We start from the raw sequence: 24,323 nt of genomic DNA on the forward strand, positions 1-24,323 counted from the left end.
GTGCTCCTGTGAGTGGGTGGGAGAGGGCACAGATCAGAGGGGCAGATCAACCAACTTATCCCTCTTGCCTACTCTGCCCTACAAATGCTCCACGATTCTTGACCTGGGCTCCAATGGCAAACTGGAGAACTTCCACAGCTCAGTACCTAGGAACCCAAACCTCTAATATTTAAAACCATCCTATTTATAAAGGCCAAATCCCATCCCTGAGTCCCTCCTTGGGGTACTGACCCAACTAATTTAGGAGGCATTGAATGGGGAGAGACAGGATGTGTTGCATTTGAGATTTAAGCACCACTAAGCAGAGCATGGACGGGTATATTGGGAGTGAACCAGGAGAGGTGTGGTCAGTGAATGCACAACTGTGCAGATGAGCCATCAGTTAAACTGTGAACCTCTTGCAGAGAAGGGGAGGCAGCCATGGAGGTCAAGGGCTATATTAGCAGCTGAAGAGCACTCTCACTGTTACTCCCTGCGCTGAGAGAATGACTCCATCCCCTAGGAACCCTTCAGGAAACTCCCTGGTGCAAAGCTACTTACTCAGATGTTGCCTAGAGAAGAGAATTTGGGCCATCATATCAACCCCCTTCAAACCAAGTGCAAGACTGTTTCAGCAAAGGCCAAATCTTGCTTGTGCAGTGCAGAGATTTAGTAAATGTCCAGAGTCGCTCAACCAAAGCTGCTATGTTGCTGCCTTTCTTTATACAGAGTAATATATTCTTTCTGTTTTTGTTGTTGCAGCTGCGTGATGTTTATTCATTCCTTACCTTGGCTGCTCTGAGGTTCTTTCTACTCTAAATATGATGCTACATGACAGCAATTATTAGAGATGCATATATTATATTACAAACATCAAGGTGCATTTAAGATTGAGAAATAATTAGAATTTAATAGCTGCCTTATACAATTATGAAACAGCTTTATGCAGTTCATCTAACACAGTTCAACGTTCAGTGTCACTGACAGAGCTTCTCTCAGGAGGGGCATCCTTGTCAGTGTGACAGGAGGTGAAGAATCCCTCAGGCATGTAGAGATATTGAGATTTCCTCCTCTAATTAGGGCCAATCTTACTGCACAGCACACTGTCTGCTGGATTTTTCATTGATATTTTGGCTCTAGCTGCATAAAACATGAACTCACAATGGGGTAATTTGGTTTTCTGCAATGCAATATGAGAAGAGCAAATACTAAAACCGAGAAAAACTGACAGCTCAACCCCACAGGACACCAGCCTTTACTTGACTAAATACAAATGTTTTCAAGCATTTCAAGAGAATTTTTCAAAATGTGCACAACTTGCCTCATGGCTACAGGGACTTGCAACATCAAATGCCTGGCTTACAAAACCACCTCTACAGGGAACGAATGCTTTTAATCAACACAGGATAATTCTCGAACTCTCATCAAGTAACTTGTCAAGTGATCAATATTTGTTAACACTCTGAAGAGTACAAAGACAACTAGCCTAAAAGCAAAGCACTCCACACTGCATGCAGGAAAACTAATGCTGTGAATGCAAAATAGAATTAGAAAGCAATTTTTTTGTGACAGGTGTGCATAGCCAATAATATTTCAATTCTTGGAAAGGAACAAAGAAAAATTGTCCTTCCTCCTTGAGATTTAACATCTATAGTATTTGCTGGCAAACAGCAAATTTATTTTCGAATAATATTGCGAAGAGTAAGAGTGCTATGGTTTTACAAATTTCATCACTACAACCAGATAAAAATAGGACACTTCTCAGAGAAATATATTCAAACTTCCTTTTCTGAGCATTGAGGAGAAAAAAAAAAACAAAAAAAAAAAAAAAAAAAGGCGAAAAGAACAATGTTTATTTTTAATTTACTTCATTAAATAAATGGAATAAATTGTTACTTTAACATCCCTCATCCTCTAAACTTTTTATATTCCTCATGATTATTCTCACCTGTCCATATTTACTGTTGGTTGATGTGAAATGACTATCTGTGAGTGGGTCACTGATTCCCCATTGTGTGGTGATTCTGTCACATGTTGAAGCTGAGATGCCACTACAGATTCTAAGGGAGATGTGGGACTGGTTGCTAGAAGAGAGGAGGAAAAAAAAAAAGTCCACAAAAATTTAAAGAAAGACAGTCTGCCCAGAAAATAGGATAAATAACCCCTAAATCCTGTGCAGTCAAGAATGCTTTGATCAGTAATAATACATATCAAGTTTGGGTTCCACCTTAACAATTTAATATAACTCAGTCAGAAATGAACAAACAAAATTCCAATGTAAAATGTATTTCTTCTGAACAGCAGTAAATTTCAACTTTTGCCTGTGTTATACAGGAAGTCAGACTAGATGATCTGAATGGTCCTTTCTAGTCTTGGAATCTATGTAAATGCTGTACATAAACATATTTCCATGTAGAGAGTGTGTGATGTTTTAGGTCTTCACCACACACACACACACACACACGATGACATATATAACTGCCCTACCTGCAATCTACAAAAGCAAAAACTACAACTTGTAGTTTTATATTTAGGTGGTGGGGAAATTAGGGACATAGTTCATGTCTTCTATGTACTGCCATGGCCCTGCAGCTGTGCATAATCTTACCAAGGATTGTAAAACCCAAGAGCAATTTTTGAGAGTCAAGGATAAAACTTTCAGTCTTAACTCTGGCTTCTGTAGACTTAAGATGTAATATCATATAAATATAAGTGACTTTCATTTTGCTTAGTAAGACATGCTAAAAACCCCTCAAAAATTATGAAATAGTGCCCTCACCCAACTGTATCAAAACCTAATAGGTTACTGCTACTGAAAGGTGTTTATCTGACAGTCCTAAACTTATCCAAAAACAGGCAGTGTAAGCTTCTCCACATTGTTCTACCAGTGTGCCTCCACTCCTGACCAGAGGGCTCATCACTAGAGGTCAGTTGATAGGATTTTAGACTCTTAAGTGCCTAGATCTCATTTGAAAAGGGGATTGAGACTCCTCAATCAGTTTGGCATTGTGCTGCCAAGTTCAGCAAATCCTAAACGCCTTTAGGTATCTGGGCCTAAGTCCCTATTCTTTTTATTAATAATAATTTTACTTGGCTCTAAGGCTATGCCTTCCATACGCAGATCTTTACAATGTGCCTTACAAATATTAACCTACTATTTATTATGAACTAGACTGTTTACTCTCAGGCCTGTGTCAGAGCAACTCCAGAAGGAATTGTTACTCAGGGACACTGCTCAGCGTCAACTTTCCTCAGGAGGTCCAGCTTTGCATGGTGAGAAGGGAGGGGCCACATGCCACATCAGATGCTGAATGCGCCCCAGCCAGCCAACTAGCTGATGCATATGTGTGGAGAGAAGGCGAAAACAGAGCCCTTGAATTGCATGAGCAGCCCCTTGTCTCCCTGCACTCAGACTCACAATATGGATAAGCCCTGTGCAGTGGCAGAGAGGGTGGAGGGGATTGGTCAAAATAGGCCCTAAATCAATAAATTAAATGGGCTTAGGTAATGACTTTTGCATATTTTATATTTAGTAATACCCTGTATTGACTATTATTTATTCAGCACTATGAAGTTATATATAAGTGACAAGTATTATTAAGCGTTACGACTAATATCAAATTTCAGCCTTGAGCAAATTTGTTTTTAATGACTGAAATAAAATAAAATCCTAAAAACAGGGGTTAATATGGACAACCCTGAGAGAACAGGCTCTTATAACTGTAACACTACTCTAGTAAAATGGAAGAACCAGCACTGTCAAACTTGATATAACTATCATAATTAACTTGTTCATTTTCACTCTAAAGAACATTCCCACAAGCGACGATAGCACAGACATTTTCTTGCAAAGCACTGAGCTACACAGCTCTACAGGAAATATTCACAGTGGTAACATTCTAAAAAAAAATCTTAGAAATTTTGCATTTAGAAATTTTAAATAATTAAAATCTACTCAAAAACTGAGTGAGCCCCTTGTGTTCTTGACATTTATACCAGTTAGCTTGGATTGCAAAATTGCGAAGTCCTATCAACCTCAATTCATTTGGCTATGTATTTCTTCTTGTTCTGGGCTAAGAGCAGAGACAAATGCCATACCTGTTTCTCCAGTAACATTTGCCTTAGATATCTCTCCATTTTGCTGTTCATTAGATTTCTAAAGGAAACACAGTTTTGTAAATTAAAAGCAGCACTGGAGAAAAGGGAAACATATGCCCAGGTGTTTATATGGATGATGAAATGTAGCATATACCTTATCTACAGCTTCTGTGCGCCTAGTTCGTCTCATGATCTCCTCAAGTCGCTACAAAGAAAGTTACAAAGAAGGAAAATGTTTATTGACATTGACTAAAAAAATCACCCTAAACCCCATAATCTTTGGTAATATATTAAAATTGGCATTTACTGAAGAAAAAACCCAACCTCCTGGGACTTGATCTAAATCCCATTAAATCAATGGGAGTCTTTCCATTCACTTCACTGGACATGGATCCGACCTTAAGTGAATTTCTGAAGCAATATTTGCAATAATTATGTGTGTCTTTCTACAGTGCACATGCAAATAAACAAACTGCTGAGATATACAGTACCAAGATTCCCTGCATGCATTCGGTTACCTTCTTCCTTTCTAAGCGCTCTTGTTCTTCTCTTTGGGAACGCTTTTCACGCTCTAACCGAATCCGCTCTGCCTCTTCACTCTGGCGAGCTGCTTCTTCTTTCTGAGTAATGGGAAAGGAACAGAAATAGGGACTTATACACAATGGAATGGCTGATCCACACTGGCATCTGCCTATCTTTGTATGACATTTTAATTTACAACAATCTAACAAGGAACTTTTGGGGTTACGTGATCAACAGAATTTTTAGACTGAAATGCAGGTTTCTTAATTAATGTCTGTGTTTCTCTTTCTTCCCTTAATTTTATGTAAATTAAAAAGCTGGTAATCTTGTTTGGTTCTGTCTCTGTTTTATGATGCATGCATGAATGCACAAAAGATGACTAATGAAAATGCATTTCCTAACCTAGCAGCTAGCAAAAGTGTTCATGAGACTAATGCACTCGGCTGATGAATGCTTTTGATAGGGTCAAAAGAAAGCAGCAGAATTCCCTCCTGTTCTCCAGACACTGTCCTTGCTTAACAAAAGCAATGACAACCAACCATATGCACACTTCCTGTTTTTAATTAAATATAAGGCTCCCTTGGGAGGTACTGTTGAAGGGCTCTCTCTATCAGATAAGACTGTCTTGTATTATTGGAGGCACTATAATAGTTCCCTAGTTAAGGGTGCATTGAGAGTTGCACTTGAAGAGATTTCATCCTGTTTTATATATGAATATTATAGAGTATATGCCACAATTTACAGCATGTACTCAATAGTACAGAATATATTTTCTGAAAAAATTCAGGTAAATGTCTTCATTAGTTTATAAGTTTAATTACTGTAATACAATCGTGTGTGTGTGTGCGCGCGCTTTGTATGTGTGTGTTTTGTGTGTCTTCTAGTAAGACTAAATTTACATATTCGTTGAGAGGGTAAAATCATTAATGTTTATGGAGGCACCCACATGCTAATGAGGGTTAGATAAATATGTAGATAGAAGAGGAATCTATATCTATATCTTGCATATATTAAATAATTTAACCTCCCAACAACCCTACTAAAGCTGGTAAAACAGCATTATTATCCCCATTCTACAGATGGGAAACTGAGGCAGAAAGCTCAAAGACCCAAATGTGATACTCTTACCTTGAGTGGTACCTTCCTTCTTGACTGCTTTCAATAACACTACTCGAGCGGCAAGGTGCTATTCAACATAAAAGTATCAACATCTGTTCCTAAACCACAAGCCCCACATGGGCAGTATCAGTGTAAGGATCAGAATTCTGGAGTTCTGCATTTCCTTTCCTATGCTAGGTCCTCAGCTTGTCTCCTATAGGCGTCCAGAACTAACTCTGAATAGTAAAGTTACCTTGGCATCTTGCATGTTAAAACTGTAGGGCCCAAATTCTCCTGTGGTATAACTCCACTGAATTCAAGGGAGTCACATGACTTAAGAATTTGGCCCATAATATCAAGGGGCTAATTTTCAATTAAAAATCAAACAAAAGCCCTACAGAAAAAGATCCACCTACTGCTTGATTTTTCCACAGAGAGAAATACATCCCAGCTCTTCTGTACCCATTTATGAAAGCAAGAGTCAGTCCATAAGTCACTTAAATTTGTAATATAAAAAGGTAATCTAGAGCTGCTCAGGAGATTAACAACCCAAATCACTACCACACAGCCTGGTATGAAAACTCCATGGAGAAGCATACTTGTTTCTGAATGCGCTCCATCTCCTCCTTCTCTTTCTGGTCTCTTTCTTCTGTCTGCCGGCGTAACTCTTCTTCCTTTTCTCGCTCCTGCTCTACCTCCCTTCGCTTTCTCTCCGCCTCTTGCCTGCGAGCCTCCTCCTCCTCCCGGCGAGCTCTCTCTTCAGCTATCTTCTGCGACAACGCCTCCTTCTTTAGCCTATGACCACGAAACACAAGTGTAAGAGTGTGGGCGATTCTGGGCTATGGTAACAGCAGCACCGGACAGAAGAACAATGAGATTTCTGACTCCAAGTGAAATGTAACAGAGGTGAGCGTTAGTGCCCAATGTGGTGATTCAGTTAGTGAGAGAAGGCAAAAGAAATAGAGTGAGACATGCATCATTTACGTCCGGAATTACTGGAGAACTTTGGTATTAAATGAAAAAAGGGAAAGGCCTATAAACCATAGTTATTGGAAATCTAAAAACACTTTCCATGAAGACCCTACTAGCTATAGGTATCATCATAAGCAGCATGTGACTCTCTATTTTGGGGAGGCTTATGTAAGCACTGGAAGCTCCCTAGAAGTGGGGGGACCCGTCCCCACTCCCTGCTCAGCCTCTTCCCCCTCCCCACTGCTCATCCCTTGCCATGAAAAGTGATGGGGCCATGGGGAGGGTGAGTCCCACAGCTGGGCCAACCAGTAAGAGGCTGTGTGTGCTGATGCCAGAGCAACTCAGCTAAGGGGTGCCAGAAGAGGGAGGGGTCAGGGCCCCATCACTTTTTCCTGCCTTAAGGATGACCAGTGGGGGGAGGGGGTGGAGAGGAGGGACACATTTGTTAAGAACTTTTTCAGATTTTTAGTCTCATTATTTTTCAGCTTGTGTGACTCATGTAAACAAAACCTGACAAGATACAATTATTCCTTCAGTTTGGATTTTCACGTTTCCTTTCTTTAAGGATTGGTTCGGAACCCTCCATATTAAACACTATGGTAGCTACCAAAATGACAAAGATGCTAAAATGTATCCTCTCCACTGAGCAGATTTGGGTGTTACCTTTCAGTCTCTTCCCTCTCCTTCCTTTCTTGCTCCTCCCGTTCTCGCTGCTCACGGGCCAGCCGCCTCTTTTCAGTAAGCAGTCTTGTTGCTTCTTCTGGGTCAGTAGTACCTGCCGAAGCCTTGCTAGAAACAGGGGATGGTGAAGTTGCTGGTGGAGCAGGGGGCAAAGCAGGAGCAGCTACTGAAACAGGCAGAAAGGGAAATTCATCCATATAATGCTGTGTCAAAAATAATGACCCCCAACAGTGTATAACTGAATAAACCTCCTAGGAGGATGGGAAATACAATTTGAAGTATGGGAGCTTTGATTACATAATATTTTCAGGCCCACAGGGATACATGAGAAGAAGTGGAAATCATTAGCTCCTGAGGTCCAGATTCCTTCGGAGGGAATTTTGCCCCCATGCACCCACAGGAGCAGTTCCTGTTTAGGCGGAATTCTGCCAGGGAAGAGAGCAGCTTTAAACTCAGACTGGAGCACAACAGGAAAAAGCCTGGGAGAGTTGCTGAATCAGCCCATTTCCCAGGTGGCCTGACCCTGCTTGGGCTGATCCCATTTTTGTATGTGTACTGATCGCAGTGCAAGGGTTGTGGGCAGTCTGCAACACTGTGTCCTCCCTTCTGGCCAGCTGTCTGGTCTCAGGGGCCTGAGCCAGGGTTCTGCTAATGCCATCAGGCCCTTCATTTCTGAAAGTGCCCTTCAATTAAGGAGGTCTTGTGAAAGCCTCCGTTAGCTCAGCGATCCGCATCAGTTTGGCAGTTATTCAGCTGTTACCTACATAAAGATTACTTGGCACATGCTTAGCACATTTCACCCTAGAATCTTAAAAAACTTCACAACCATTAACTAACTAATCCTCAACACACTGCATGACAGATCTTACACACACTCTTTACAGATGGGGACACCAAGTATCTTCCTCAAGTTCACACAGTGTGCAAGTGACAGAGCTGGGAGTAGAACTCCGAAGTCTGGACTCCCAGTTCCCTATTCTAATTACTCCTTTGCTCATTCCAAAAATGTTGAGTGAGTAGCCGCCTTGATGTCAACTGTCCACCTACGGCCAGTTGCATACACATCCTATCCCCTCCTTCCTCGTAACACAATGTCATGCTTGTTAGGTGCACCCTGCCTCAATCTGAAAGCTGCATTTGAGTCTGATCTTGAACGTAGTTTTCGTAGGACAATTTTCAGGGGCAACCGTGACACAGCGAGGTCTTATAACATAACCAGTGATAGAAATGACAGTTCTGGTTTGTGTCCTATAACATTTATTACTGGAGTGTACTTTTTCTTAAATAAAATATTAGTTCACATTTCTGTTCAGCTGCCTGGCTTCTTCCCCCACAGTGAATACCTGTCACTTCCCCCACAAACTATAGAGAAGATGAATTGAACTTTTTCCTCTAGAGGCCAGGCACACATTATTAAAGGACTGCTATCAATATGTTAGCCAAACTAAAGGAAGCTCACCCAGACAAGCAACAATGCTTCTGGCAGTGCCAGCGACATGTATAGGGAGATAGACAGACTGACAATGATGTGGAAAACTACAGCTGGCTGTAGGATTTGGGGGTGATGAATTGTTGCCTGACTCTTCCTAAGTGTCACTGACACATTGTAAATGAAAAAAGGAGAGGCTCTGTGATGGGTTGAATTAGGCATTCCCTGCCTGCTGCCAGAGACCCCATGGCCTTGGAGCACCCTATCCCAGGAAGCTGTTTGTAACAAGAGAAGGGCAGTGAGCACAGACCTCCATGGGTTGCCTAGAGCAACCTCTCAGAATCAGCTGCTGGTGGAACTAGTGAGACTTGGTATTTTAGCGGCTTGAAGGGCCGGGGGGAAAGGCCAATCAGTGTTAGCAGACCAGATAAAAAAGGCCAGTTCTGGGGCAGCCAAGGAAGGATCTTTCCCCTGTCTTAATCCAAGAAGCCAGGCCTGGTCAGAGCCTAATTCTGACTGTAACCTTTGGCTTAAGTCAATGGAAGGCTTTTGTTTACTTTGTGGAGTGTAAGGCCCCTGTGGATCATCCTGAGTGGAACATTAATTTGACCAATGCAGGACTAGGTGAGCTCGCTTTGCAAGATGCTCCACTGGCTGAGGTGAGCCTGTGATAGGCTCTTAGATCTCCTCCAACCTCTCTAATCACTTCTTCAGCCTCTCATTAGGAGAATCCTCCTCATGACCACTCCTGCTTTCAGTGTGGATTCCACAGGGCTCTGTCCTTGTGCTCCTTCTCTTCTCCATTTGCAGCTTCCCTTTGGGTAATGTCCTGGGCAAACACAAATTCAGCTGCCATTTCTATGCTGACAACTCACAGACCTACCTCTTCATTCTGGACCCTTCTCTTGTCCAAATTAAATTATTTCCCTGTGTTTCTGGCATCTTCTTGTAGGTGTCCAGCTTAAACTCAACATGGCCAAAACAGAGCAGGACAGCTCCTTATGGGAGTTAGGCTTAGCCTCACTTGTGATTAATTCGCTATCTCACAAGTGATAGGTTTGAGTTCAGGGATCAGATAGATACTCCTTAGACAAATGGCCAGGAAGCAGCTCATTCAGAGATAGACAGAGTCTGGGCAAAGGCCAGGAAAGGAGCCAGGCAGAAGGACCTGGTCTATCTGACTTATGTTATACTTTTGGGAGCTTTGTTTGATGTACTGGCTGGTGAGTGACCCAGTAGGTTAGAAGAGCTCTTAATCATTCCACTTTAAGCTCTTCTTCCTTCCCTCCTCTACCGCTCACCCTGGCCACTATCACTACCATTGCACCGTCGCTCAGGCCCATAACAAGAACATCATGTTACAGCTGGTCGTCTCTAGTTCCTCACATCCAAGTATGTCCAAAACCTGGTCATTCTTCGTGCATAATCCCTCTAATATAGGGCCCTTGTTCTCCACCTACACATCTAAAATCCTTATTCAAGATTTCATCATCTTGCATCTCAATTACCATTGCATCCTCTTCTCTGGCCCTGACAAGGTCAGTTTTACCCCACTTACATCCACTGCTGCCCTTCCGCCACTGCATCAAACACAAACTACTTGTCTTCACTTTCAAGGTCCTTCATGGTCTATTCCCACCCTACTTATTATCTCAGATGCAATCAAGATATTGACTCCTGTCTCCACTCAGCCAAAGACATCAGCCTCCATTACCTACTTGTTGAGTTTCCAAACAAGCACTTCCTGCTTTCTCCCACGTGCCCCGTAAACTCCTGCAAAACTCAGCATGATCCTTCTTCAAATCCTTTCCTAAAATTCTCTTTTGCTATGATGCCTACAAAAAACTTAACAGATCAGGAATGGTCTCAGCACATCAGCTGCTTATCATACTGACCAGCATTGTCTCATTGTTTCCTTCTGTTCCAACAGTCCATTGTATCAATTTGTTGTCTTGTGTCTTATGCTTAGATCATAGGCTCTGTGAGACAGGGACTGTCTTTCTGTTATGTGTTGGAAGAGTGACTAGCATAATGGGATCCTTGACAAGACTAGGGCTCTAGGGACTACCTATTAATTATAATAACAAAAGATAAGGACCAGCTCCTTTCTTAAAGGAATAGTGGACCACAGATGCATAGGCAGGGGTTCATGCAGTGTTGCTAATGTTTAAAACATTTTTTAGTGGACCTGCTTCCAAATCACCTGGGGTCTGAGTTTTGGCTGCACTCTGATGAAATTATTGCATTCTCTCCCCTCCCCTCTTGTTGATTTCTTTGATTATTTAAATGCAGAATCCAGAGTAACAGAGAACAAGAATATCAGTGATCATAACCATTTCATCCCTGTTCCTAGAATGGACAAAGATATCAAATACGTGTCAGGGGAATACCAAAAATTATTTGTTCCTAAATACGATTTACTCTCATAAAAGGGCTGTATTTTCTTCTTTCTGCCCTTTCACCATTTCATTGCCACTGATTCACACATTCCATATTGTTTTTTATCTCAATTTTCTTTTTTATTCTTCTTTCACTGCTCCTTCTTTGCCTCCTCTTTTCCTTTCTGAAAAGCAGAAGCAACCTCTCATCTCATTCTGTCTCACTGATAGTTGTGCAATCTCTTGCTGTATTTACTCCTGGGAGAATTCTGCACCACTGTGCACACATATGATTAATGAGCTGTGCATATTTAAAAATTTTTGTGCAGAAAACCGCTTCTGCTGAAAAGTTGCCACAGTTCCTCCTTTTGCCCAAAAGAGGGCGCTGTGGCACTAGAACACAGCAGCAGCTCCTATCCAGCTAGAGAAGAGAAAGAACCCTGCAGAGCCTTCTTTGCAGCATGCCAAATCAGGAGACAGAGGCTATGGGGAGACAGTGTGGGGTGTAAGACAGAGGCTCATAAGGGCTAGTGGGGGGGAACAGACTGGGGCAGGGGCTGAATGGGAGTGGAGGTGCAGAGCCACATGATGATGGGGGAGGAGGTACAGAGCGACACAGGGACAGAGGATGTCTGAGAGGGGGCACTGAGACACATGGGAACAGGGAGGGGGTCCAGGGCCACATGGGGATGAGGGAGATGTGCCTGATTGAATGGGAGAGGTTAGGGGGTCAGCATGGGGGAAGCTCCCTAACAGTCCCTCTCCGCCCCCTCAAAAGACCTCTTCCATACTGTTCCCACTCATTCCCAATAACCCTCCAAGTTCACACCCAGGCTCCTTCCCAGCAATTATTTCCCTCTCCCTCAGCTCCTCTGTTACTCCTGACTCCCTCCAGCCTTTGCACTGCTTCTGGGGGGTGCAGGAAATACAGTTCTGTGTTGTAGTTTAAATGAATTATTATGCCGAGTTCCATATTAATATGCCTAGTTAGGGATCTATTTGTCAAAAACCATTTCTGAATCTTTTTTGTTGTCTATATTGTTACAGACATACTTGTTGAAAGGTATTTTGAAATAAATAACCAAAAATAATTGAAACTGGTGTGATTATATTGTGTTATTTTGACAAATAAAATATGCAGAATTTGAAAATATTGTGCACAGAATTTTTAATTTTTTGGCACATAATTCCCCCAGGAGTATTCATTCCATGTTATATTGCCTGTTCCTTCTTGTTCCCCACCTGGGTTTTCCTCTGTATTCCGTTACCTCTACTTTATTCTGCCTTTACCCCCATTGGCATGTGGTACCAGCATGGCTAAACTGGTACAGATCTAGTTTAATTAACACAGTTGGCATCTTTGCTTCTCTTCATTCATCAGCCAGGCCTAATATCACTTAGCTATAATGTAACTTACCCTCTGGTTTTATGCTGGCTTTCTGAGAAAGATTTCAGCATTCAGTACTATAGTCCCTTAAAACAACAAGCAGAAACAGAACACCAGCTTCTCCCACTGGTCAATGGAGAAAACATTTATCCTGTTTTTCTTATGATCTTGTATCTGTCATTTGAATGGCTACCTACATATTTTTGGTTGTGTCTTGCTGCACCTGGATAGAACTATCAGAGGGGTAGCCGTGTTAGTCTGGATCTGTAAAAGCATCAAAGAGTCCTGTGGCACCTTATAGACTAACAGACGATAGAACTGTATCACTTGGATAGAACTGCATCTGCAGCAGTAAAATACTCCAGAGATTAATTTACCAGCAAATTCCTTACCATTAAAAATGAAAGATTGGGTAACCTTATGATTTCATTTTCCTGCCTTGGGCAATCATCTTTGCATAACACTGAATTTCCAGTAGGGAAATAATAAAAAGCCCCTAGCAGATCTGGACATTCTTGTTGCCTGAGTGACTTCAGGAGATGGTTTCATGAGACACTCCCTCTAACACCAGTGGCATGCAACAGTTGTTCCATTTTAACAGAGCTTGGAAAAGCAGTTGTATGAGGACACGAGGGTCAACCATGAACCACATTTTTGAGGCTAAATCGTGCTAAGCCAGGTAAAGGTAAATCAATAATGTATCACACGTTCTAAAGAATTTTTGAAGGACTGTACAAACCAATTATTGAAGGAGAAGTACTGTGACTGATAAAGATGCAATAAACTGGGTGGGAAGAGAAGAGGAAAAGAGAAGGACTCAAAAACATCCCTGATCCTTACCTTGAGCCGGCTCTAATTTGACAGAGAAACCTTCCCCTGCAGATTCTCCAGCACTTGCTGAAATTGCTTTACCCTCTTCTGTCTGTTCCTCAGCTGCCTTCTTAGGCTCCTTTTCTGGTCCTTTTTTCTGACTATCTGGTTTCAGCTCTTTTTTGATTGGTCGGATATTGCCTGGGGAGGGAGGTCGGGTCTGAGAGGAGGGCACTTTGGAAGAGCCAGGTGGCGAGGTTATCTGTTTGGGGGTGCCAGGCAAAAAAGGCATGGACTTGGATGCATGCCTGTTCAACCACAAAGAAAACAGAATGATGGCAATAGGTTGGGCATCTTTCTATTCCCTCCATAGATAAAAACTGTAATAGCTCAAAAAACAAACTATCATCACTTCGAGGTCTCCCTCCCAACCAACAGGAAATCTGAAACATGTTGACACAGAATAATATTATTTAGCTGTTATACAGAACTTAATCTTCAAAACTTTTTACAAACATTAACTAATTAATCCTTAATACACATCTGTGAGAAGGGCACTGACAGGATATAATCAGGGCAGGCTTTAGGCCAATTCCACCAATTCCCCCGAATCAGGCCCCACGCCTAAGAGGGCCCCGCACCCAGTGAGAATCCCTTCCCTGGCTAGAGGCACCTTTTAAATTTTTACTCACCTGGCGGCACTTCGGGTCTCCAGCGGCACTTCGGTGGCGGGTCCTTTGCTTGCTCTGGGTCTTGGGCAGCACTTCGGCGGCGAGTCCTTCAGTGCCGCCAAAGACCTGGAGCGAGTGAAGGACCCACTGCCGAAGACTCAGAGCACTGCCCGGTGAATACAAGCCTCACTTGTTTTTCTACAGGTGTTTTTTGTTGTTGTTTTGGTTTGGTTTTTTTTTTTTTTTTAGTCATCCCTGCCGGGGCCCCGTCGAAACTGTTCAAATTGGGCCCCGCACTTCCTAAAGCCGGCCCTGGATATAATCTTCCTTCCTCTCCTATCCCTGACCACTGAACACTTTCCTTTTAAAATATTTGTTCACTGTCTGGCTGTACTGGAAGGAGGACAGGAGACACTGGATATGGTTTAACCGGGGTGCAATTTTATTATTAGATGTCTGGGAGTACCTGGCAGATAAAAGTGTACAGTATAGGTAACTCCATGATCATTTCAATATCTGCCCAGGGAGTTTCCGTTAGCGACTCCCTCTTTCCATCCTGGTCCCCAATCACCTCATTGCTGGGACCTTACCATTCCCGTCCTCAAATGAGGGTTAAAGTGGGCTATAAATGGGAGTGGGGGAGGATTAGCTCCTTGCTGTGCCAGTCACAGGCGTCTCGAATGCCCCCTGTTCTGTTCCTTTAACAAACACCTTTAAATCCTTTACCAAGCCATTTATCTGGTCACAGTCTCCCTTCCCTATGGAGTAGCTGCACTGGACATCTGCCCCTTACTGGCATAACGAGTTGCAACATCGTAGCCTAACTCCCTTCCCTACTCATCGTAACAAAGCCCTCCCTGAACCTGCTGTGGGGAAGGTGAACCCTCCCACTTCACCTTGGCCAATCTGGTGGCAAGGGAAAGATTCCTTCCCAGTCCTCCTAGAAAGGAGCAACTAGTGCGACTGCCCTCAGCAGATCCTGAACAAACCTGGTATTTTGCCATATCCAAGTGTAGGAGGGTGGGTGCTACTCTGCCCGGTCTGGGGGAAAGGGGGCTTCTCCGGCCAGGCTTGCCCTTTATCAACTCCCCAACCCTCCCAGTCCCTGGGGGGAGGAGTCAGCATCCCACGCTGTCCTGTTCTACTTCTGCAGCAGTGTCCATGCCTCACTACTTCCTCCCTCCTTACAGCAGTACACCCGTTCCCCAGCAAGCCAGACAATGTCCCTCGCCACCACTTAATGTGTCTTTTAATGGCCTTTTTAATACATGTTTTCTGTTGCTGAGTCACTAAATGAGCACAAGAAGTAAAGCTTGATATAGCTGAATCCCAGCATCTGTACTTCACTTACCAAACTGGGGAGAGCGCTAGTGATCTAATTTTGGGATTGGAAGGAGAGTGAAGTCTCTTTACACTGGAGGAGAGGTCCTTTTCTTTTTTGTCAGTCTAAGGATCAGCAAATAAACAGAAAATCATATCACACGAGTAATTCCCATGGGCAGAGGACTACACATTCAGCATAGGAAAACGAGAAATCAGTGCTGCCTCAGCACTTTCTACAGCCCGGCTGGTAAGTGTACAAACACAACTCCTGTAACAAACGTAATGATGTTCTGTGCCGGGAAATGAGCACTTGATAGTATGCACGCATATTAGTCACTCTGCTATCCTAAGATGCTAAGGAAAACTTTTCAAAAAGCCTTAAATTGACACAGTTTTTCTCTCCACTGTTTGCAATACCCATGGAGATGCTTGAAATTAACACTTCATTCACTATAAATGTTGTATTTCTTCAGTTGGCAAACAGCAAGTTCCCATCCCTCATTCCTGACAAGCTCCTCATGGAGCTCAAGTGTACATAGCTCTATTTATTCTGTTTCCTTGTTTATGTGCTAGCACCACAGCTGCCATCACAGTCTTGAAATATGGTTCTTTTCCTTCTCTTCTCTGCTGGCTTGGCAGCCAAAAAGCTCACACGCTCAATCTTATGCAGAACAGTTATTTTCTTTTTTCCTTTCTTAATTTCTTAGCTCATATCTCTATCAGCACTCAGAGCATATTTTCTACTAGATTATAACAGTTTCAAAGTAGATCAAAATTTGGGACCATATGTATTTGTAGGAGCAGCTTTAAATATAAGAAACCCTCAGCTTTCAGGGATATTGAATTCAAAATATAGCTGGCAATTTGTAGAGGAAACAAGACTGGTGCATGGGTATCTATCAAATGTCTTTCTCAGATAGCATCCTGCCATTCATGGAGCAACATAATCTTGTCAGAGGCCAATATTATACTACCATGGCCAGGTATCAAGCACAGCACTGGTAGAGGGGAAGGCACTACATATTGCTGATCTGGAATTTGTTAAAAGATGTCTATATTGTTTATCTGAGCCATTAACTGATTTTATAAAATATGGGAAAAAAAAGTTGAAGAAACAGGAATTTCTTATGCAATCCTTTTATTTTTTTCTCTATTGACCGCCATAAATCCTGAAATTCTTTGGGCGTTAACAAGATTTTAATGGAAAGGTTTTGTTTTTTTAAATGTTAGAAAATGATGGACCCAGTTGAAAATACTTTGCACAATGACATCTTGCCTTAAAAAAAAAATAAAAAATCAATGGACAGATGTTCAGGTGGTGTAAATTGGCATACTTCCTTTGACTGCCCTTGAGCACCTAGCCCATTAATTGTTAGGTGCACAAAAAATGCAGGATTTCGATCATTAGTGGAATGTCTTTAACTATGCATGTCAGAGTGACACCAGCAGTATTGAAGATGGAAAGAGACTCAGTAGATCTGTTATTCTCAGTCAATTAAAAAAAACACCACCACCATGTACTTCCTAAACACATTTAAAAATAAATCTGATCACAGTTATCAGCTTCTCCATTACATTGACAGCACAGTGGGAATAACTGCTCACTCAGCTACTTTTGCTAATAATAGTATTCACAAATGGTCTTCTTCACCAAACAACTATGTCAACCTTTCTTCTTTTTTAATTAAAAAAATATAATGAAAAAACAACAAGAGGAAAGTCAAGGAAAGTGTGGGCCCCTTACTGAATGAGGGAGGCAACCTAGTGGCAGAGGATGTGGAAAAACCTAATGTACGCAATGCTTTTATCACCTCTGTCTTCACGAACAAGGTCAGCTCCCAGAATACTGCACTGGGCAGCACAGTATGGGGAGGAGGTGACTAGTCCTCTTTGGAGAAAGAAGTGGGTCAGGACTATTTAGAAAAACTGGACGAGCACAAATCTTTGGTCTGGATGTGCTGCATCCGCGGGTGCTGAAGGAGTTGGCGGATGTGATTGCAGAGCGATTGGCCATTATCTTTGAAAAATCATGGCAATTGGGGGAAGTCCCGGATGACTGGAAAAAGGCTAATGTAGTGCCCATCTTTTAAAAAGGGAAGGAGGAGGATCCAGGGAACTACATGCCAGTCACCAGGGAACTACATGCCGGTCAGCCTCATCTCAGTCCCTGGAAAAATCATGGAGCTGATCCTCAAGGAATCAGTTCTGAAGCACTTAGAGGAAAGTAATCAGGAACAGTTAGCATGGATTCACCAAGGGCAAGTCATGCCTGACTAATCTAATTGCCTTCTATGAGGAGATAACTGGGTATGTGGATGAGGGGAAAGCAGTGAACGTGTTATTCCTTGACCTTAGCAAAGCTTTTGATATGGTCTCTCACAATATTCTTGCTGGTAAGTTAAAGAAGTATGGGCTGGATGAATGGACTATAAGGTAGATAGAAAGCTGGCTAGATCGTCGGGCTCAACAGGTCGTGATCAATGGCTCCATGTCTAGTTGGTAGCCGCTTTCAAGCAGAGTGCCCCAAGGGTCGGTCCTGGGGCCAGTTTTGATCAATATATTCATTAATGATCTGGAGGATGGCATGCACTGCACTCTCAGCAAGTTTGCAGATGACACTAAACTGGGAGGAGTGGTAGATACGCTGGAGGGTAGGGATAGGATACAGAGGGACCTAGACAAATTAGAAGATTGGGTCAAAAGAAACCTGATGAGGTTCAACAAGGACAAGTGCAGAGTCCTGCACTTAGGATGGAAGAATCCCATTCACTGCTACAGACTAGGGACCAAGTGGCTAGGCAGCAGTTCTGCAGAAAAGGACCTAGGGGTTATGGTGGAAGAGAAGCTGGATATGAGTCAACAGTGTGCCCTTGTTGCCAGGAAGGCTAACGGCATTTTGGGCTGTATAAGTATGAGTATCGCCAGCAGATCGATGGACGTGATTATTCAGCTCTATTCGGCATTGATGAGGCCTCATCTGGAGTACTGTGTCCAGTTTTGGGCCCCACACTACAAGAAGGATGTGGAAAAATTGAAAAGAGTCCAGCGGAGGGCAACAAAAATGATTAGGGGGCTGGAGCACATGACTTATGAGGAGAAGCTGAGGGAACTGGGAGTGTTTAGTCTGCAGAAGAGAAGAATGAGGGGGGATTTGATAGCTGCTTTCAACTATCTGAAACGAGATTCCAAAGAGGATGGATCTAGACTTTTCTCAGTGGTACCAGATGACAGAACAAGGAGTAAGAGTTTCAAGTTGCAGTGGGAGAGGTTTAGGCTGGATATTAGTAAAAACGTTTTCACTAGGAGAGTGGTGAAGCACTGGAATGGGTTATCTAGGGAGGTGGTGGAATCTCTATCCTTAGAGGTTTTTAAGGTCAGGCTTGACGAAGTCCTGGCTGTGATGATTTAGTTGGGGACTGATCCTGCTTTGAGCAGGGGATTGGACTAGATGACCTCCTGAGGTCCCTTCCAACCCTGATATTCTATGATTCTATGAACCCAATAAAAAGTGCCAGACCGATAACCTTGGACACTGAAATACTCTATTCACAGGACAAATTTAGCATAGGGCAGCAGCAGTGAAAGCTTCACAGTCCTGGTAATGTGCCATAACCATGATAAGAAAGGACCATCTCAAAAGGCTAAAAGCATAGTTCACAGTCTCTATGTCTTGTATTACTCTTAGCTAAGACTACTCTCAAGAAGCATTAGAGAGAAAAGGTGGGTGAGGTAATATCTTTTATTGGACCAACTTCTGTTAGTGTGAGCTCTGTGTAGCTTGAAAGCTTGTCTCTCTCATCAACAGAAGTTGGTCCAATAAAAGATATTACCTCACTCAGCTTGCCTCTCTAACATCTTGGGACCAACACGGTTACAACAATACTGCATAGAACACAAGAAGAATGTCAATAGCAGTGGTGCTGATTCAGAGTTTGATGTTTGCCCTTTAGGAAACTGAACTGAAAACAACTGAATTCACAAAAGCCACAAAGCTATTGTTAAATAATTGGTACTAACTAGCATGATGTTAACTGGTGACCCAGAAGTGAAAGACTCCATTACCTTTCTCCAGAACCATCCATGTCTCTTTTTCATATGTTCTACTGTGTATTTATGAGACACGGTTCAGCTACAGCTGCTAGACTACATACAACTAGCATGCTTACCCCTGCTGAGTGCGTGGTCCTCCTACGTCCAGTTGTTGTGTCAAAGAATTTTGGTCGGTCTGCTGGATTTCTACAGTTCATGGCCTTGTAGGACAGGGGACTGATGGGGCTGCAAGATGCTGAACGAGGACAAATGGGGATAACTACGTGTGGGTTGTTTTCATTTTTTTTTTTTTTTTTAAACAGAACAGCATTGGAGGAGTGACAAAGGAAAGCCAAGAGCAGGAAACAGGAAAGAGAGAGAATGCCACAAGAGAGAGAAAAGAAAGAAGGTATTAATACACAAGGAACATTTTTAGAAGTTAAACCAGAAGCATCATTTGATACTCATTTATTTAGCCCCAAATATCTATTGGTACATTTCTAATCAGAATTCATATACCTTTTAAATTGAAAGTTAAAAATTATTCTAGATGTTAGCAATTTTCATATTTATCAAAGATGAGAAGGTTTTCAAAAACAAATGGACATCAGACAGTGATATTGCCTTTTATTTTAAAAGTGATGGTTCTGGTAAAGCAACAAACACAAAATTACTTATCTGAAATTGATTAGCTTAGTACATTCATTGACATGCATTTTAATCTGAAAAAAAAAATCAGGCAAAAATCTGACTACAGTTAGGTTTTCAGGAACTAGTTGGTGCAGGAAGGGTGGTTGAAAGAGAGATACACATACAAAGACCAAAACACGCCATCATCTATACAGAGAATATAGTTCAGCAGTCTAGCAAAATAATTACATTCCTTCACGTCAGACTGACAAAGTCACATCATGCGTTAAGGATAACTTGCGAACTTGTGATCGCTTGGTGAAATTTACAATATTTCAGAAATAAACAGATACTGAATAAATGCATTCTTCTTCTTCTACCCTACCCAGAATATACTGTACCATTCAGTCAGAACAGATTTGTAGCATAAAATGCATGTATATTTTTATGTTGTCATTAAAATGGATATACTATAGTACAGGGGTGGCATAACTTACTCACTCGCCGAGCTGCAGATGACAATCTTCAGAAGTTCAAGGGTTGGGTGTGCCTACCAGGGCTCGAGGCTTCAGCCCTACTCCTGCTGAAACCCTGAGCCCTGGCAGGTGTGCCCTGGAGTGCTGAAGCCTCGAGACATCCCCCATCCCTGCTGGGCAGAAGCCAGAAGCAATGCCGGGGGGGTAGGGACACATCGAGTCACATCCCTCCCCTCGATTTTTGCCAGAGTTTGCTGGGTCTGCTCAGTCACATGGTGCTGCCGGGCCCTCCTCCCTGCATGGCAGATGCTGAAACCAGCAAGCTGGGAGCTGCAGCCGTGGGGAGAGGCAGAGACAAACAGCTGAGAGCTTTAGGGAGAGCCATTGCTTTTGCTGCTGCGGCCCCTCTCTGCAGCTCTCAGCTGTTTGCCATCCCCTCTCCATGTGGTGCTAAGACCTGGGGGGTGGGGGGAAGCTGCTGAGGGTAGGGACGGAGGCGTGACTGAAGGGCATGACTCAAGCTTTTGAGGGGGACAAACCTTTAAATTGTGTGCCTCCCCCTGCTCCCCATCAGCAGACACCAGTCATCTATGGCAGAATCCCTGAGTCCCACCACTCCACTGAAGGGCAGAAGCCCCAAACTCCACCATCCCCCAAATCTGGTAGGTGGAGAATGGGAGGTGTGAGGGGAGTCCCGTAAGCCTCACTAACTGTAAAAAAAGCTGTATATGGCTTGCGAGACATGGTTTGGCCATCCTTGCCATAGTAGATAAAAATATCAACATTGCAAAAAATTTATGAATAGCATAAAATATACGTGTTGTCTGCAATCTGTATGTCGGAGAAAAACTCAGTTCTCGCTTTTTGTTTGGGTGCAGCAAAATCAAATACTTTATTATTTCTCAAGCAATATTAATTGAGGGAGGGAGTGCCCTAGTACACTGGGTTGCCCCAGTCCCGGACAGGTCTCTCCACAGGTAAACAATTACAGCAAGCATTTATACCTTTGTTACAGACAATAGCAAGCAATATTACAGACAATGATGAGCAACAGATGCATTTTGTTTATGCATAGGCCATCCTACTATCTTATTTTTCTCAGCTTCTGGGCGCCAGCCTACAGATTTAATTATCAGTGCAAGGTCGTAATAACTTCTCACACAGTTCTTTTCTGCTCGCTTCACACAATCCTCGCTTCTACAAGTCTCACGTCATTAGGGTTACAGCTGGCCTAACTCTTGTTAACAAACTGACATGCATTAAGATCCCCTACAAATCCTTGTCAATTCTTTCCCTTCTTCCACATGTAGTAGCCACTGCACTTTTAAAAGTTCCTTCTGTTAAGAAATTTTTGTCTGGATTCCTCATTCAAAACCTACTAATATTATCAATATACTTTAAGATAAACAGCCAGTCTAAAGAAATTTCTAATAATCCACAACTTAATTATTTTCCCCCATTATGATAAGCAGCATATTATAACCACTAGTTTTTTCTGCCAAGTTGATTATGATGAAATCAGTATCTGGGATGGCAACTCTCCTTAGCTGTTTGCAGAGGACAAAGTTTATTACATGGAAATGATAGATCTTTAGGTTTGTGATGTTTAGAGTACACATGCAAAGAGAATTTTAGTGGTGCAACGTGGATCAAAAAAAGTACTTCTTGTAGCAATCAGAAATGCTGGTCAGAGTATTCTCAGACCTTGTTCTGTTCTTATTCTCATGGCAGTGTGGTTTAGTTCACAGTGAAAACAGGCCAAACTGTGTAATTATTTAGGTGCCTTTCCTGTTTCTCCTCTCATGGTCATTTACAATATAGCGAGAATACTCGTTATTTAGCATGTTACTGAATAGCAGAGACAGAAAGGTTCTCAACAGTACCTTTTTTCCTTTGCATTATTTATAAAAAAACAGTAGCCTCATTTTCGCTTGGAAGAGTGTCTCTCTCTCTCGCTCTCTCTCTCTCTCGAGAGATTAATTGATTGATTGTATTTCCATGCATATTATATTTCCACAAAAATGCACACCGCTGTTCTAATAAAGGTCCTTTGATGTAGCAGAGCTAGTTATACACCTTTGTCTGGAATGAAGACTAAATGAACTTCATTAATAAAGAAATTAAGCTCACTTAAAAGCTATGGCTAGGGCACATGTTTGCTTTATCAGTTAAAATGAGTGTGTTTAATGAAATATTAAAATGACACCATCACCAGAAAGTGAATTGCAGAGCAAGCATGAAATGGAGTTTTACACAAATTTCTTTGCTGAATGTCCCCTCATGAAGTACAGGGGGCATCAGCACAGAAATATATTTTAACTTTAAAAAAATATATATATATCCCCTCTCTTTGAATCAAACCTCTTGGAATTTCCTGATTCTCTGAAGCTATCCTAGATAGTGACATCATAAATATTAGAAGTCGAGCACTTCATTTCATTTGTGATGAAACTGAATGATGCTTTTTGCAGTATCGTCAGTGAACCAAGATGCACTAAGAGCATTTGATAGAAATTTTTTTAGCGGATTAGTTAAAACTTTCTTCTGTGCTCAGTGTTCTCAATAGCTTACTTAGTAAGAGAAATCCATATTTAACTTGATTTTAATTTTTGCTCTGAAGTTCATCTTTAAGTAATAATGATGAAGGAGCAGGGTAATTTCCTGGGGATTAATGACAGGCTGGGATGAATTGATGGCTCAGGGCCCAGTCAGACAGACAGGGCACAGTCCAGACAGAAATGTCCTGGACTCAAATAACGCAGTTATTGCTATAACTGGGCAAAATTGGAAAACAATGGGCATACAGATTTTTTTTTAAAAAAATAGGTGATACAGTTCCAAGTAGCATAGAGAGAACTACCCTGAATACCCTGGCGTATTAACCACTCACATTGCTTAAAATATCTGCCAATATTCCAATTCAGCTTACAATTTATTACTTAGCATGAGACTGAAAATTTTTCACATCTCCTCTAGCACAGTAATTGCTTGCTAAGTTAAGATCCTTGCTTTGTCAACTGTCAGCACTGTAACCACTAGCTGCATTTCCAATGTCCTACCTGCTAAATAGAATTTCATGATATTAAGTACTAATTTTACCAGGCTTTGCTGTTAAAGACATGATGCCCCTGGAAAAGACTCACATTGGCTAACTGTTCTGTTTGCAGAATATTGCCCACCTTTCCCTCCTTCCACTCCCCAAAGCTATCCCCATGGAACTGTATACTACAGCCTAATTAAAAATGAGAATTCTTCAGTTAAAGCATCTTTGAAAAATAGTCTTGCAAAACCAGTATTCCACCTTACCTTCAATATCCTTTATTTCAAATAAAGGCATGTTTATAGGAGGGGGCTAAGAAAACCTGTCTGAACTTAAACGTTCAACAGGTGCAACAGTATGTTACCAACGAATTTAAATCCCATAGCGTGGTCACGAAATAGCTCTACCATCTATAAACAGTGCAACTACTTCTTCCCTATAATACACCAGAGAATGACGTGCTTCTTTTCCATCATAATACATCACAACCCTGTTTTAAACATGCCTGGGACATTCTCCTTACTTTTGAATAGTTTTCAAGCTACCTCAGAAAGACATTACCATAATCTCTGTGTTATTTTCTGCCCCTCAATGGAATAGCAAAGAGTTGTTTTGTGGTTAGTGGAGAACTTTTTAATAACAAGTCTCACTTCTGCAAACACTTACACATGCGCTTAACTCTACTCATGCTAGTAGATCACTGAAATGGGGGACCTAACTTGAGAAGTAGAACAACAATTTAACATTAGAAAACAAGTTAACTATAACCAGCACAATTTCTTGATGAATAACAACTTCAA

General features: G+C 42.0%; 1 protein-coding gene across 7 annotated transcripts in view; it reads right to left on the reverse strand.

Moving 5' to 3' along the window:
- MAP7 (microtubule associated protein 7) overlaps window positions 1-24,323 on the reverse strand; it is a 190,596-nt gene that overhangs the window by 8,702 nt on the left and 157,571 nt on the right. For 3 of the 7 annotated variants that reach the window (XM_030556397.1, XM_030556398.1, XM_030556392.1), the window contains 9 exons: window positions 19,515-19,657; window positions 15,377-15,471; window positions 13,385-13,662; window positions 7,333-7,516; window positions 6,297-6,492; window positions 4,596-4,697; window positions 4,232-4,282; window positions 4,078-4,135; window positions 1,928-2,063 (listed from right to left, as the gene is read on the reverse strand). In XM_030556397.1, the coding sequence (XP_030412257.1) occupies window positions 1,928-2,063; window positions 4,078-4,135; window positions 4,232-4,282; window positions 4,596-4,697; window positions 6,297-6,492; window positions 7,333-7,516; window positions 13,385-13,662; window positions 15,377-15,471; window positions 19,515-19,657 (1,243 nt within the window). The remainder of the gene's footprint in view (window positions 1-1,927; window positions 2,064-4,077; window positions 4,136-4,231; window positions 4,283-4,595; window positions 4,698-6,296; window positions 6,493-7,332; window positions 7,517-13,384; window positions 13,663-15,376; window positions 15,472-19,514; window positions 19,658-24,323) is intronic. The other 4 variants (XM_030556399.1, XM_030556395.1, XM_030556396.1 and 1 more) reach the window with 3 other exon arrangements.

Source organism: Gopherus evgoodei, chromosome 3 (genome assembly GCF_007399415.2).
Source record: "Gopherus evgoodei ecotype Sinaloan lineage chromosome 3, rGopEvg1_v1.p, whole genome shotgun sequence".
Lineage (NCBI taxonomy): Eukaryota > Metazoa > Chordata > Testudines > Testudinidae > Gopherus > Gopherus evgoodei.